General features: G+C 41.9%; 2 protein-coding genes across 2 annotated transcripts in view; one reads left to right on the forward strand and one right to left on the reverse strand.

Moving 5' to 3' along the window:
- The window catches only part of pogza (pogo transposable element derived with ZNF domain a), a 112200-nt gene extending 109798 nt beyond the window's left edge, over positions 1–2402 (reverse strand). Inside the window, exon 1 of the mRNA XM_084311990.1 lies at positions 1544–2402. Coding sequence (XP_084168116.1) covers positions 1544–1837 — 294 coding nt within the window. The 5' untranslated portion in view covers positions 1838–2402. The remainder of the gene's footprint in view (positions 1–1543) is intronic.
- A 9239-nt stretch (positions 2403–11641) lies between these two features.
- Positions 11642–14779, forward strand: part of LOC311226571 (retinol dehydrogenase 11-like) — a gene marked incomplete at both ends in the record, with an annotated part of 30416 nt that continues 27278 nt past the window's right edge. Inside the window, one exon of the mRNA XM_084311991.1 lies at positions 11642–11756. Coding sequence (XP_084168117.1) covers positions 11642–11756 — 115 coding nt within the window. The remainder of the gene's footprint in view (positions 11757–14779) is intronic.

The raw sequence follows: 14779 nt of genomic DNA on the forward strand, positions 1-14779 counted from the left end.
AACCACTGGTCTATTCTATTCTACTATTTTATTGCACTGCACTATTTGACTGTCTATTGTTTATTACAAATTCAAAACTGTCAGGTATTAAACTGTGTGGGTATCAAACAACAAAGACTGTCAGGCTTTAAAACTGTGTAGGACCCAGGCCTAGAACTGCGCCCAGAGAGGGGGAACTGCGCCCTGAGTGGGAGGTTCGAAGGGTCAAAGTGGGTATCAAACAAGACTGTGGTTTTAAACTGTGGATAACAAACAGAGAAGGTAAAGACGAATTTAAACTGTTAAACAGTCATTTAGAACTATTGTATTGCACTGTAAAAAAAAATGTATATGTCTGCATGTCTTTATGTGCTCAATTCATGTCTATTCTATTCTACTATTTTATTGCACTGCACTATTTCACTGTCGATTCTATCTTACTCTTTTTTATTATTGTCTATTTTTAAAACTGAATCAAAACATAAACAAGGTGGCCTGTTGGGATGTTAGATCCTAATGTGAAAAACTGATTTATTAACACTTTGGCTGCCATGGGTTAAATTCATTATCAACCGTAGGTTGCCGGCTCTATTTGTCTATAGAGAAAGTCCCCTTCTTTGCAGGGCTATAACTTTTTAAATTCTATTGCTACATTGCCATTAATAGGGCCCATTCAAAGTCCTATATGTATTGTTCATTGTGTAGCAACGTTAAACTTTTTCATTCACATATTCATAGTAAAGTATGGTCTAATGTATAAGTATGTTTTCATCTCTTTCTGCAGCTTTCTCCAGAACGTGATCTATAGCCCCAAATACATTATATTGATGATGCAATACAGTTTTATGGCAATCAGCGCGATATAAAAAATTCCAACTAGACGTACTTCTAGAAGTTACTACACGTCATCTGATGTTGACCGGATGGGCTAGGGGGCGTTTATAATTCCGTGGGCAGCGTTATACCAATCATCTAATGTGGGTCAAATGTTGATAATAGCAGTTAGTATCGAAGACGGTAACTTTACACGCTAAAACTCACCCCAGTCTCCGCGCGCCGTTGGGCGATCATCGTAGAGTAGAAATTTTATCATTATGGGATGTAGATTTACCCGGTCCATCTCCAGCTTGTATAATGGTATATGTCCAAATCATGTTGTTTATCGAGTTATTGGCAATCGATCGCTATGTAGTGTGACGAGCCAGAGTCCCGGGACATGTACCGAGTGCCCGGAAGTAATACGGCCGTCCAGCACAACCTCTACGGCACTTCCTGTTAAGCGATTGCGCGGATCGGCCACCAGATGGCGCTCCTGAACCGCCAGAGAGCTCAGTGGGTCCTCCTGGTGGATCTCAGGCCAGCGGAGGGGACATATGAATCCGATCCCAGATTTTTGAAATATTGATATTAAAGACGCTGTAAAGCGTCTTCGGCAACTTGAGCATGGCCGGGAATGACGTGTTTAAGCGTTTCCCGGCACCCAAAGTGTTAAACCATATAATTACATCAAAGAAAATCTCTCTCTCTCACACAGCAGTGTGTGTTCCATCATCATGACACTTACCACTGCTTCACTTGGTCCCGTTGGTGTTTCAATGAACAGCGAGGGGACAGCAGTGGCCTTCAACAGTTGTCTCTGTACCCTCGTCTTGGTCATCACAGAGTAATCCTCTCGTAGAAAATGTTTGTCACAAACATGGAGTAGTCTGAGCTTGTTTTTAGGCGTATTAGGATCTATTTTCAGAGCTATAAGCCAGAGTTTCATCTTGAAAGGATCTCCCACTGGAAAGCGGTGCAAAAGCATTTCAGGTTTGATGCCTTTTTTGTTCTTGCAGGTCTTCACAGCACACTTGACCATGTTGGTAATTAGCCAGGCCTCTCCTCTAGTCAACTGAGTTACGGTCAACTGTGTTACCGTAAGTAGCTAGCTAGTACTCCAGCAGTCCTCTCCTCTAGTCAACCGAGTTACCGTAGCTAGCTAGTGCTCCAGCAGTCCTCTCCTCTAGTCAAGTGAGTTACCGTAGGTGGCTAGCTAGTGCTCCAGCAGTCCTCTCCTCTAGTCAAATGAGTTACCGTAGGTGGCTAGCTAGTGCTCCAGCAGTCCTCTCCTCTAGTCAAGTGAGTTACCGTAGCTAGCTAGTGCTCCAGCAGTCCTCTCCTCTAGTCAAGTGAGTTACCGTAGGTGGCTAGCTAGTGCTCCAGCAGTCCTCTCCTCTAGTCAAGTGAGTTACCGTAGGTGGCTAGCTAGTGCTCCAGCAGTCCTCTCCTCTAGTCAAGTGAGTTACCGTAGGTAGCTAGCTAGTGCTCCAGCAGTCCTCTCAAGTCAACTGAGTTACCATAGGTAGTAGCTAGCTAGTGTTCTAGCAGTGCTATCCTCAAGTCAAGTGAGTTACCGTAGGAAGCTAGCTAGTGTTCCAGCAGTCCTCTCGTCAAGTGGGTTACCGTAGGTAGCTAGCTAGTGTTCTAGCAGTGCTCTCCTCAAGTCAACAGAGTTACTGTAGGAAGCTAGCTAGTGTTCTAGCAGTCCTCTCCAGAGTTACCATAGGTAGCTAGGGTGCCACATCGAGCAGTGTTGAGCTTTGGTGTCAAGAGGCTTCAAGTTGACTGTCACAATTGTCGTCCTTCATTCAGTAGGTGCTTGATGTTAAGAGCCTCTGCCAGCGTTTGTCCTGTATTCATTCAGCAGTGGCAGTAGGCCACCTCAGCTGGAGAAAGAAATGAAAGTGTTATAGTAGTATAGTAGAATGCATGAATGTATTCATGTAATACATAATGTATCCATGTATTATATCCATATAATAACTAGGGTTGGGTACTGTTCACATTTGAACCGATTCCGGTACCGGTACGTGGGAATCGATACCGGTACTCGACAGTACCCTTTTCCGGTGTTTTCATTATAACAAACGTTTTATTTCAGTTGTAAACCTAAACTAAAGTCTAAACTTCTCAATTTCAATATTGTTATCACACCACACTAACTAAAACCCCTCCCTACCTCCCTCTCCCAAACCATTCTTACAACCATTTTTTTTAATGTTGCATGATCATGTATAAAATTGAGTTGTCACAGGGCTGTTGAAAGCAGGGCTGAAGAGGTAGATGTCATAGCTTCTCAAATTTAAGGTGCACGCTGGTCTGTGTCTATTATGTAATGACAATTGCACACCATTGAAGGTCCGCACTGGTCTGCGTCCATTATGAAACGACAATTGCGTGTCATTGGAATTCAGATTATTTTCTAAATGGGCGGGTCTTAGGTACCGAAATGTGGCACCGATTGATCTATTCTAACGCGAATCGGTACTCTGTAGTATATATATACATTAGAATGTATATCCCAGACTGTATTTTTATTCTTATTTGTGATTTTTGACTACCTAAATGTTTACTGTGAGCGATCTGTAGTGCTGAATTTCCCTCTGGATCAATAAAGTACTTATATTCTATTCTATAGTACTGTAATTTGGTCGACTCTGTACCCAACCCTACTAGCAACATAGTGAGACACGATGCTCGCTGTGCATTTATACCACCATGAAAAATTTCCAAAGTTCAACAACAATCTGTAACTTGAAATATAATTTATGGTACCAAAGTACCGTCTTGATAAAAAAAAATAAAGCTAAATGGTGCATTTTTATATATCGCTTTTATCCAAAGCGCTTTACAATTTTGTTCCACACATTCACCCTTTCACTCACAGACCAATGGCGGAGGCAACCATGCAAGGTGCCAACCTGCCCATGGGGAGCAATTAGGGGTTAAGTGTCTTGCTCAAGGACACTTCGACACTGCCCAGAGGAGCGGGAATCGAACCATATGATGAATTGAAAATGGGGGACCCTGATGTAAACAAGACGAAAGTCTTTCTCTGGTCTGCATCCCCTTAACAATTGTATGTATTGAGCTGTACTGTACTGTACCCATTCTGCAATCTGTTCATAAACTTTTCAATCAATCAATCACCTCCTGACTACCAGACAACTGCTCTACCTCCTGAGCCACTGAGCCATCCATATCATAAACATTATGAAATAACACTTTGAAAATAGCTATATATAATATATTATCATTATAAAAACGAATAATAATTTTTAAACGTATTCCTTGTTACATAAATAAGAAATATGATCCTGTGTCATGTAACACTAGCTAGCAGTTAGCCATGTTGTTTGGAATGGGGTTGGGTGTTGTTGTTTTTTTACTTTCTATTCTAATCTAAACAAAATTATACATGGGTCCAAAAAAATCCAAATCAATAAATTTTAGATTGGTTTGTTGATGCATTCTTAAATACTACGTTTATTGCGGTGTTTGGAAGTATACATAACAGGCATGCAATGCACGTGAAAACAGCAGAGAACTAGCAAGCTAGTCGGCTAACTAGCATGCTAAGCTAAGATGCTAACGTAACATAATGACTAATACACTCTAAAGCTTGGTGGTCTTGGGACGAAAGCGAGACAGCTACTCAATCAACCCAGTCAAACGCTGCTTTCTAACAACTTATAAGAACTTTTACGTTGAAATCGGCAGTAAAATGTGTTTAATAAAGTCATACTCACTCCAGACAGTGATGTTTAGCTCACGTAGCTCTACAGCGTGCTCTACTTTTCTACGTAACGGCACCCCCCTCCCTGGAAAACACACCACCCGGGGTTAGCATTTAGCTAGCAGTGCTAGCAGGTGGACTACTACCTAGCCTGCGAGCTAACTCACTGACTTCGACTATAGGACGTAAACTAACCACACGCTTACCGCATTCGTTCTTCAGTACGATAAACAAATATGCATGCTATGAGAGAGGAACAAAAAACGAAAAAGAATAGCATTCTCTAACATTATTAATTGGAAATAATGTTCTGTGCAGACTGTTTCCTGTTAGCTGTAACAACGTTTTCAAGGCGCAAGATGTGTTTGCCACTCCCCCTCCCTCTCAGGTCCTGTGGTCGGGACGATCTGAAATGGAGGGCGGATGAGTATTGTCTGTCAATAACTACATTTACCACTGTGTCGCTTGACCGACGTATTCTAATCACAACTGCGGTCGTTACACAAATAAGACTGGTCAGGATTCATATCGACATAAGTGCAATATAAAAAGGCATGTTTTAATAAAGATGCCACTGAAATGAATGCTAACTACAAGAGCCGAGTCTGTGCTGGCTGAGTAGAGATGAACAGATGATCAATCATTTACTTTCGCATTTGAAAAATCTGAATTTAACTGGACCTAAAATGACGGACACGCTGGTGTAACTGTATCGACGTGTTTGTACTGACTGCCTGGTGACCACGTTGTCCATTATATGAAGTATACATTGTATTATATTTCTGTGGTGTTCCACAAGGAAGCATACTAGGTCCGCTACTGTTCCTAATTTATGCAAATGACATGTCGTCAGCTTGTGACTGCAACTTGTTCCTGTTTGCGGACGACTCAGCCCTGCTGGTCTCTGACAAGAACAAATTACAGGTTGAAAAAACCCTCAGCTCAGAACTAAGCAAAATCTGCATATGGCTCGCTGATAACAAACTATCATTACACATGGGCAAAACAGAGTCCATTCTCTTCGGTTCAAATAACAAACTCAGCAAGACCGACGGCTTCTCAGTTACAGTGGGTGACAATATTGTCACAAGGAAAGAAGATATTACCTACCTGGGTTCCATCCTAGAGGCAAATCTTTCCTGTGACAAAATGGCATCCAATGTAATAAAAAAAGTCAACCAACGAACTCGTTTCTTGTACCGGATCTCCTCACTGGTAAACAAGAATACCCTGAAGACTCTAGCAGGAGCACTCATTCAAGGGTACTACGACTATGCTTGCACCTCATGGTACCAAAGCACCTCAAAGGCGCTAAAAACAAAATTACAAACATCTCAAAACAAACTGGTCAGACTACTGCTTGACCTTACTCCTAGAACCCACCTCACCCCTGCCCACTTTGACAACCTAGGATGGCTTAGAGTAGACGACAGAGTACAGCAACTTGCAATGGGCCTGGTCTACAAGATACACTACACGACCAAGGTACCCATGTACATGACTAAATACTTCCCAAAGGTCAGTGAATACCACGATCACAACACCAGAGGGAGCTCCACAAATCATGTTAAACCCAGATTCGGCTCAAACAAGGGACTAAACACGTTTCGCAATTATGCCACATCAATGTGGAACGCCCTACCCAAAGCTGTAAAGGAATGTGAATCACTACCCACTTTCAAAAACACTCTCAAAAAACACCTAAGGGAGACTGCAACTCGAAACTGGCCCCTGTAAATGTCCGAACACAACCCCCGCCAATGTACAGTAAATTACCAAGTATGGTCTTGTCAATAATCCAATGTACAGTGTTGTTTGTACAGTTGTACAGTGTCCCCCACCCACCCCTCCTACCCACCACCCACCCAACCACCTCCAATGTACAGTCCAATGTACAGTCCCATAATCCAATGTACAGTGTTGTTTGTACAGTTATACAGTGTCCCCCACCCACCCCTCCTACCCAACCCCCCCCCCCCCCCACCCCCCCCCCCCCCCCCCCCCCCCCCACTCCTACCCCCCCCCCCCCAACCACCTCCAATGTACAGTCCCACCCCCACCTACCCAATCCAATGTACAGTTTCTACGCCTAATGTATATACTCTTTTCTTTCTGGACTCTTTTTGTATCACAAATACAGTACTGTAATTGCAAATCTGGTATGTCATAAATGTATAGATGTAGCAGTACTGTCTATCTGTATGTCATGTATGTCATATATGTTACGATGAATTGGAAATGGGGGACCCTGGTGTAAAAAAGACGAAAGTCTTTCTCTGGTCTGCATCCCCTTAACAATTGTATGTATTGAGCTGTACTGCACTGTACCCATTCTGCAATCTGTTAATAAAGTTTTCATTCATTCATTCATTCATCCTCCTTGTCTCACTATGTCCTGTTGAGAAGCACATAGTCATGAAGCATCATGTTGCCCAATGATGTGTATCGACACCCCGGTAGCTAATATTTAAAAGCTTGTCCGACCTGGCTGGGCGAACATAAAACACATTTATTTTGAAAGAAAATAGCCGGTGGTCTTCAACATCACCAAGGATAAATGTGACAGAAGCTGATACAAATCAGTTCTAACATTAGCTAGCTAAAAGTTAGCTGTACAGTGTAGCCGACTTCTAAGAGGTTCTTGGATTTGCAACACACATCATACAATAACCGGCTAACAGCTACATTTGAAACATGTAACATTAGTCACTGCTAATTTGACAGGCAAAAGTAAACTAGAAGCAATGGGAAAGTTAGCTAGTGGTAAAAAAATAAAATGCACAGCCTCCGAAGTGTCGTTGCTTGGCAACCAGACCGCCAGCTTGTTTTACAGCAAAAAGTTAATGTTAGCTAGCGATTTATGGGATCATCCCTATGTTCCCCGGGTCCTATGTTCCCCGGGTTCTATGTTCCCCGCTTTGATTGATTAATAGATTGAACATTTTATACATTTTTATTATTTTATTAATTATTAATGTCCGCCTTGTTTCGAACGGTTAAGCTTAGGCCCTCGTGCGAACTGGTTAAGGTTAGAGTTTGGAATCAGGGCTGGTGGTCTAAAATTGTCAATCAATCAATCAAAGCGGGGAACATAGAACCCAGGGAACATAGGACCCGGGGAACATAGACATGCTCCCCGATTTATTTATTAGACAAATCAGTTTATAACCTGACGGTACACAAAAAAACACTTTGATTATTAGTGTCATATGTAAACAACTAACCAAATTTGTGGTGCCTTGTTGAAGAAGTCCAACCTTTAGCTATTTAACATTTGCCAATAATAACCTTCACAAGCATGTGTCGTCAGCCTGGGAGGGTGCACACGAGCAGAACAAGTCCATACAAAGTTAGCGCTGCTAGCCTAATACCTAGCATTGCAAACTATGCTGCAAACGTTACTTGTGGAATTACATGCTATAATGAGGTTACCTGCTGTCGATAATAACGAATGGTGGAATAAAGTTACTTTCTAACGAAGTTAACGTCAAGTAAACATCAGTGCAGAGTTCACACGAAAACACAAGGCTAGCTGCATTTCTTATGGCAAACAATTTATGACAATTGAGGCATTTTATTTGTGTCACTGTTCTATATTTGTTTCTGTAAGTTAGGGGAAACCTCCGAAACTCACAATTTTAAATAAAGGTTTCAATTAAATGTTCATAGTTTAATTTTTTTTTGATCCACTTTTTTTCTCCCATTTTCTATATTTTTCTCCCATCCCAATTTCGTATCATCCAATTCAACCCTCCCCTGTCACGGACGCTGTTTCTTGCCTCCCACAAGCCGGCTGCAATGTGGACTAAGTCATACAGTACATAGCACAAGTCCCCTCCGGTACTTGAGGTAACAGCAGTCGCATCTTTTCACCTGCGCAGCTCGATTTCTCAGTGGCGAGGAGTAACGCGTGCGAGGGTCACGCTGCCCCAGACACTTCCTGATTCTACTGCGCAGGCGCACCAACCGACCTGTAGGAGTCGCTGTCCACAACGCCCGATCCCCACCCATCAGTTTCCCACCCCCTAATACGGCCAATGTGTATTAGTATGGACGACCAGCTAAACTGAAAGCAAATGTGGAGCGCTGGGCTCGAACTGACGAGCCTAGCGTCTCCAGCATTTCGTGGCGAGCGCCTTGCCCACTACACCACGTAGCCGCCATGTTCATAGTTTAATTTAATAGTTTGTTTTTTATTGAGTGGCAGATATGTAAGCTTTCTCCTCCCCCTATCTCACACACCGAAAATAAGTACTGTGTACTGAAAATATTTTTCCCTGAGCATTGAGCAATGCTACAGTGATGGCACCTTTTAATAGCCAATATGATGTCAGAGTATATTAGCTCTGGGAATTTAACATGCAACATCTGATCACATCCTTTCTGCTTATTTGACATCAGGGTCGTAATAAAAATAATATGAGATTTATATCTAAATTGTATGGTGCATTTAAATATAGCGATTTTATCCAAAGCGCTTTACAATTTTTGTTCCTCACAGTTTTACCCATTCACTCACACATTCACACCGACGGCGGAGGCAACCGTGCAAGGTGCCAACCTGCTCATCGGCAGTAATTAGGGGTTAAGGGTCTTGCTCAAGGACACTTTGGCACGCTGCCAAAAAGTTTGTAAGGGGGGGGGGGGGGGGGGGGGGGGTGAGACAAACAACAGACAACCATAACACACAACACACAACGGTGGATTTAGAGTGGAGAGGAGATCTGAGGGACTGAGAGGGTTGGTAGGAGGAGAGGAGGCAGACTGATTGATTGATTGAACATTTTATTAACAGATTGCAGAATGGGTACAATACAGTATGGCTCAATACACACAATTGTTAAGGGGATGCAGACCAGAGAAAGACTTTCGTCTTGTTTACATCAGGGTCCCCATTTCAATTCATCATAACATATGACATACATGACATAGACAGTACTGTTACATCCAGACATTTATGACATACCAGATCTACAATATACAGTACTGTTTAAGAGTACAACGCCTGTCATATAGACCCTGGCGTTGGAAACTCTGATTAATAGACAGAGTTTCTAAGAAGAGAGTATATACATTATATACATTTGAGAGTATATACATTTGAGGGGGAAGAAACTACATGGAGGTGGTTGGGTAGGTGGGGTGGGGGTTGAGTAGGTGGTGGGGGGGACTGTACATTGGAGGGCATTGGGTAGGGGTGGGGGGGGGAGATAGATACTGTGGTAGATCTGGGGGACCGAGAGGGTTGGTAGTAGAGGAGGCAGACTGAGGTAGATCTGAGGGACCGAGAGGGTTGGTAGGGGAGAGGAGCAGACTGAGGTAGATCTGAGGGACAGAGAGGGTTGGTAGGGGGAGAGGAGGCAGACTGAGGTAGATCTGAGGGACCGAGAGGGTTGGTAGGGGGAGAGGAGGCAGACTGAGGTAGATCTGAGGGACCGAGAGGTTTGGTAGGGGGAGGAGGCAGACTGAGGTAGATCTGAGGAACCCGAGAGGGTTGGTAGGGGGAGAGGAGGCAGACTGAGGGACAGAGAGGGTTGGTAGGAGAGGAGGCAGACTGAGGCAGATCTGAGGGACCGAGAGGGTTGGTGGGGGAGGGGGTCTGTGAGATATGAAGGGGCTACAACGCCCTCTCGGTAACTTAGCACACATGAAGATTGGTCAAACAAGCACATGTTTAATCTGGCTATAAGACTTTAAACCCTCATCTAAGATACTTAGTCCTACTTAGGCAGTCACGCAGACACACGCAAATACGCCATATCCCTCCATGCTCAGTCAAAACGACACATTTGTTATGTTTCAGGCAGGGGTAGAGTCCATTGAGGAGGATAGGTCTGGGTTAAAGATCGCCTTGGATGTGGGTCGTGGGTGCAGGTCAAAATATCCACCATCTGCTAGACACTGCATTACTGACACTCACTGCAACCTGTCTGCTAATATTACTGGGACTTAAGGATATTGAGTGGTTGCTGGCCAACCGCTGTCTCAATATTTTATGCCTTGAAACCCTTGTTCAGATTCTGGCTGGCGAGGGTGAATCACCTGCCACAGTCTGTCAGGCAAGTGAAACGTCCACCCCATGCCTCTTAACTGTTCGCTCACTCTTTGCCTCAACGACACCCTGTGAGGGATGGAGAAAAGGAGAGCTAGAAACAGAAGATCAAGCCAGGTGTATGAGCCAATGATCCGCCCGTTAGCTCAGAAGTCTGGAGGATCGAGTAGGAGGGAGCATGAGTCCAACAAACAGGATCTCAGAGGTCAGAGTCTGGTCTGGGATTGGAGGCGCTGAATGCAGGGGCCAGAATAAAAGCTGCCTTCTTTTCGTTTGGACTCTGGGAGCATCCATCTGCATCAGGAGATATTAGGACTGTACAAGGGAGCTTTTGGAAGGCGTCTAAGCAGTCTGATCAACTCAATCACTGGAAGAAGAAAGGATCTAAGTCTGACGGAAGGTCGTCCTGCTCAGGATTTTGTTTTCATCAAACTATTAATATTTCTACAGTTTTTTGATTAACCATCAAAAATAAAATGCAAGTTAGAATTATTTTAATACCGTATTTTCCTCAATACTAACTTGTTTGATGGTTTGTATGTTTAACCGAGAAGTACGTTTTAACAGATGATCTAACACTTCATTTATACTTTTACAGTACAGTTTGTCCGACCATCTTACACTTTGGTGAAGCCTCTAGCAAGAGAAAGTTTGTAGACTCTGAAACCGTCTGTTCGAGGAGCCACAGCCTGTCACTGTCCGCCAGCACCTGAAGAGTCTTGTCAAACTACTGTTCTGGCTCCCAGGAAGAGAGGCGGAGGACCAGACTGTCGCTCTCAGCTAATCAAGTCAACCCCCCCCCCCAGGTTGATGTGTGTAGTCTTTGTCTCAGGGCAGATTTAATAGTCGTCTGGCCTTGTACTGAAATCTTTTCCTGAACACTGGCTCATCCGTTGGTGTCTGACAACACCATTACATCTGTTTTCAATGTTGTGGTGTTCACAGTGGCAGCTGAAAAAAACGATCCATCACCTGAGTGAATTCCTCTGAGCTATACTGCCACCGGTTCTACTGCTTGGTTAGTTGAATTGACCTGCCTGACTACGAGCGCTAGAATGGCTGCACACAAGATGTGGACTGTGTGTTGGGAATACACAGTGACCGTATGGCAGGAAGTGCAGGACAACCCCATGTTGAAGTATGGAGCTGTGACCATTGTCACAACCATCAGTAAGTCATCAATCTGTCTCTCTGTTAATGTGTCTGTCTGCCTGTCTATCTGTCATATCTGTCTGTTAGTTCATGTGTTAATCTATCTATCTATCTATCTATCTATCTATCTATCTATCTATCTATCTATCTATCTATCTATCTATCTATCTATCTATCTATCTATCTATCTATCTATCTATCTATCTATCTATCTATCTATCTATCTATCTATCTATCTATCTATCTATCTATCTATCTATCTATCTATCTATCTATCTATCTATCTATCTATCTATCTATCTATCTATCTATCTATCTATCTATCTATCTATCTATCTATCTATCTATCTATCTATCTATCTATCTATCTATCTATCTATCTATCTATCTATCTATCTATCTATCTATCTATCTATCTATCTATCTATCTATCTATCTATCTATCTATCTATCTATATTTCTGTCTGTCTGACAGAATGTATCAGATTTTACATCACAGTGGCATTACAATTGAAGGGTTCTGTCTCTGATTTCTAGCTTTGCGAGAGAGTGGTGCATGTTCACAAATACTGACTGAACTGTCCTCGGGCACAGGAAGAACAAGTGTGAATGTACAGATGCCCACATTGGTCTGGTCATATGGACGGAGGTTCTAGGGTCTACATATCTATGCTGGTATTATAGTAGTCATGTAGAGAGATGTTCTAGGGTCTACAAATCTATTTTGGTGCAGTCTGAAACCTTAGTCTCAGTCAGATTACCTTATATTTATTTGTGTTTTGGGATAGATGTCATTAAAGCGCCCAGTAACAACTATGAAGACATATACCTCAGATATATACATATACTTTGTCAGGAGTACCTCAGACAAAGAACCATATAAATTCATTTGAAGTTTTCAGAGGAACAATCTTAATAATAATAATAATATTACATGTTAAGTTTACATTTACATTTACATTTAGTCATTTAGCTGATGCTTTTATCCAAAGCGACTTACAAGTTCTGTAAGACAAATCAGCAGGAAGGGTACAACTCTTATGTTAGGTTAGGTTCATTATGTTCTGTTCTGCCTATTTGACCTACCTCAATTAGTTAATTTATCTAAATGTTTATTATTCAGATCAAATGTTTCACACATTATGTCAACTTTAGGATTATTTTACTGCTGTCCTGCATTTGGATCATATGGACTTGGTATCCATAAGCAGAGGGACATTTCAGAGCCTACTCAGCAAATTGGAAATTCTTAATCCTGGACTAAAACTAAAATTTCACTGAGATTATCAAGAGGGGGAGGGGTTAAGGGGGAAGGGGTCTGGTGATCAGATTAGTCTTCAGGTCTCGGTTTAATTCCAGAACCATATGTTGCAATTTCACCTTTTCTAGAAGCCTTTTTCCTCCATGATGCGTGAAACAACTGTTGCTGTTGATATATATATATATATATATATATATATATATATATATATATATATATATATATATATATATATATATATATATATATATATATAATGTAGTGTGTTTTTAGATTAGATTCAATTAAAATGTATTGTCATCATACAGCACAAGTACATTACAACAAAAATAAGTTTGGCATCCAACCAGAGTGCAAATGTAATTATGTAACAGTAAAGTGCAGTAGTAAAATACAATGTACAGGTGATTAAACTGGATATAAAATATATAAAAATTAGTATTACTGAGTAATAGTGCTAATCAGATGTATGTGTTATAGTATTATTATGTACAGGTATAAAGGGGACAACAGTGGCTCTGGAGGTAGAGCAGTCGTCCAGTAATCCAGAGGTTCCCGGTTTGATTCCCGCTCCTCCTGGGCAGCGTGTTGAAGTGTCCTTGAGCAATACACTTAACCCCTAACTGCTCCAGATGAGCAGGTTGGCACCTTGCATGGTTGCCTCCGCCATTGGTGTGTGAATGTGTGAGTGAATGGGTAATTTGTGAGAAACAAATTGTAAAACGCTTTGGATGAAGTATTGCTTTTCCCCTAGAGAGTGATTCATGAATTTATAATTTCATAAAAACTTTGCCGGGTCCAAAATGTATGTTGTTGATTACATGTTATGTGCATGTATCCCCTCCCTACTTCCCATTTCCCCACATGGAAGGCACCCGATTGGCTAAATGACATGCCGGTGCTCTAGTGCGACATCTAGTGGCTGAATGTTATCTATAGCACCTTTAATATAAATGGCCACTATGGCGTTTTCTCTCTCATGTGTCATGATGACCTTCAGGCCAAACCTAACTGGGAAAACTTGATTTTGATCACAAAATGCATTTTCTCATCTCTATTTTAGGTTAGCGTGAGGTCTCCACTGTGGTTAATGTTAGGGTTAGGTTTATAAACAACTTTTTAGGTGAAAAATATGACGTGATCTGGCGTTGCTGATTGGCCAACGTCTCTACTTGGAGACACGAGGTTCCTGCAGCACTAAGACTTTGTGTTTTTAACCTCCATGTAGGTCAATGGAGTTGGCATTTAAAGGGAATTTAAGACAAAGTAATAGTCTTATGTAATAGGCTGCTGTAAGGGCACAGGGAAGAATGGCAACTGGGGAAGAAGTGAGCTTATGAAGTGCCCTTGACCTTAAAGTGTATACTTGAATAAGGACATACATGTAGATACAAATACAAAAAGTGCTTCCATCTTTGTGAAGAATTGAAAATATGTTCTTACTCGTGATTGACCCAGCTCTTCATACAAGGATGGCCAGGATGTATTCAATTATATTTGTTTGTAACTCTTCAAAGATAACTTTGGTTCGAGCTCAACAGTGCACAATTAAGAAACATCAATGAATACAAGAATGGTAACAATAGGTAGTAGTAGTAACATCAAATAAAATATAAAATGAGGTAAGATCAAATAGTCAATTATTTACAGAATGTGTCTTGCATGTAGTGTATGTGCATGATAAGGTGCAGTGCAGGGTGTGTGTGTGTTTGTGTGTGTGTGTGTGCCCAATAACAATAAGTAGTAGTACGATAAATAAAATAAAATATCAAAATGAGAT

Source organism: Notolepis coatsorum, assembly GCF_963971535.1.
Source record: "Notolepis coatsorum genome assembly, chromosome: 4".
Classification (NCBI taxonomy): domain Eukaryota; kingdom Metazoa; phylum Chordata; class Actinopteri; order Aulopiformes; family Paralepididae; genus Notolepis; species Notolepis coatsorum.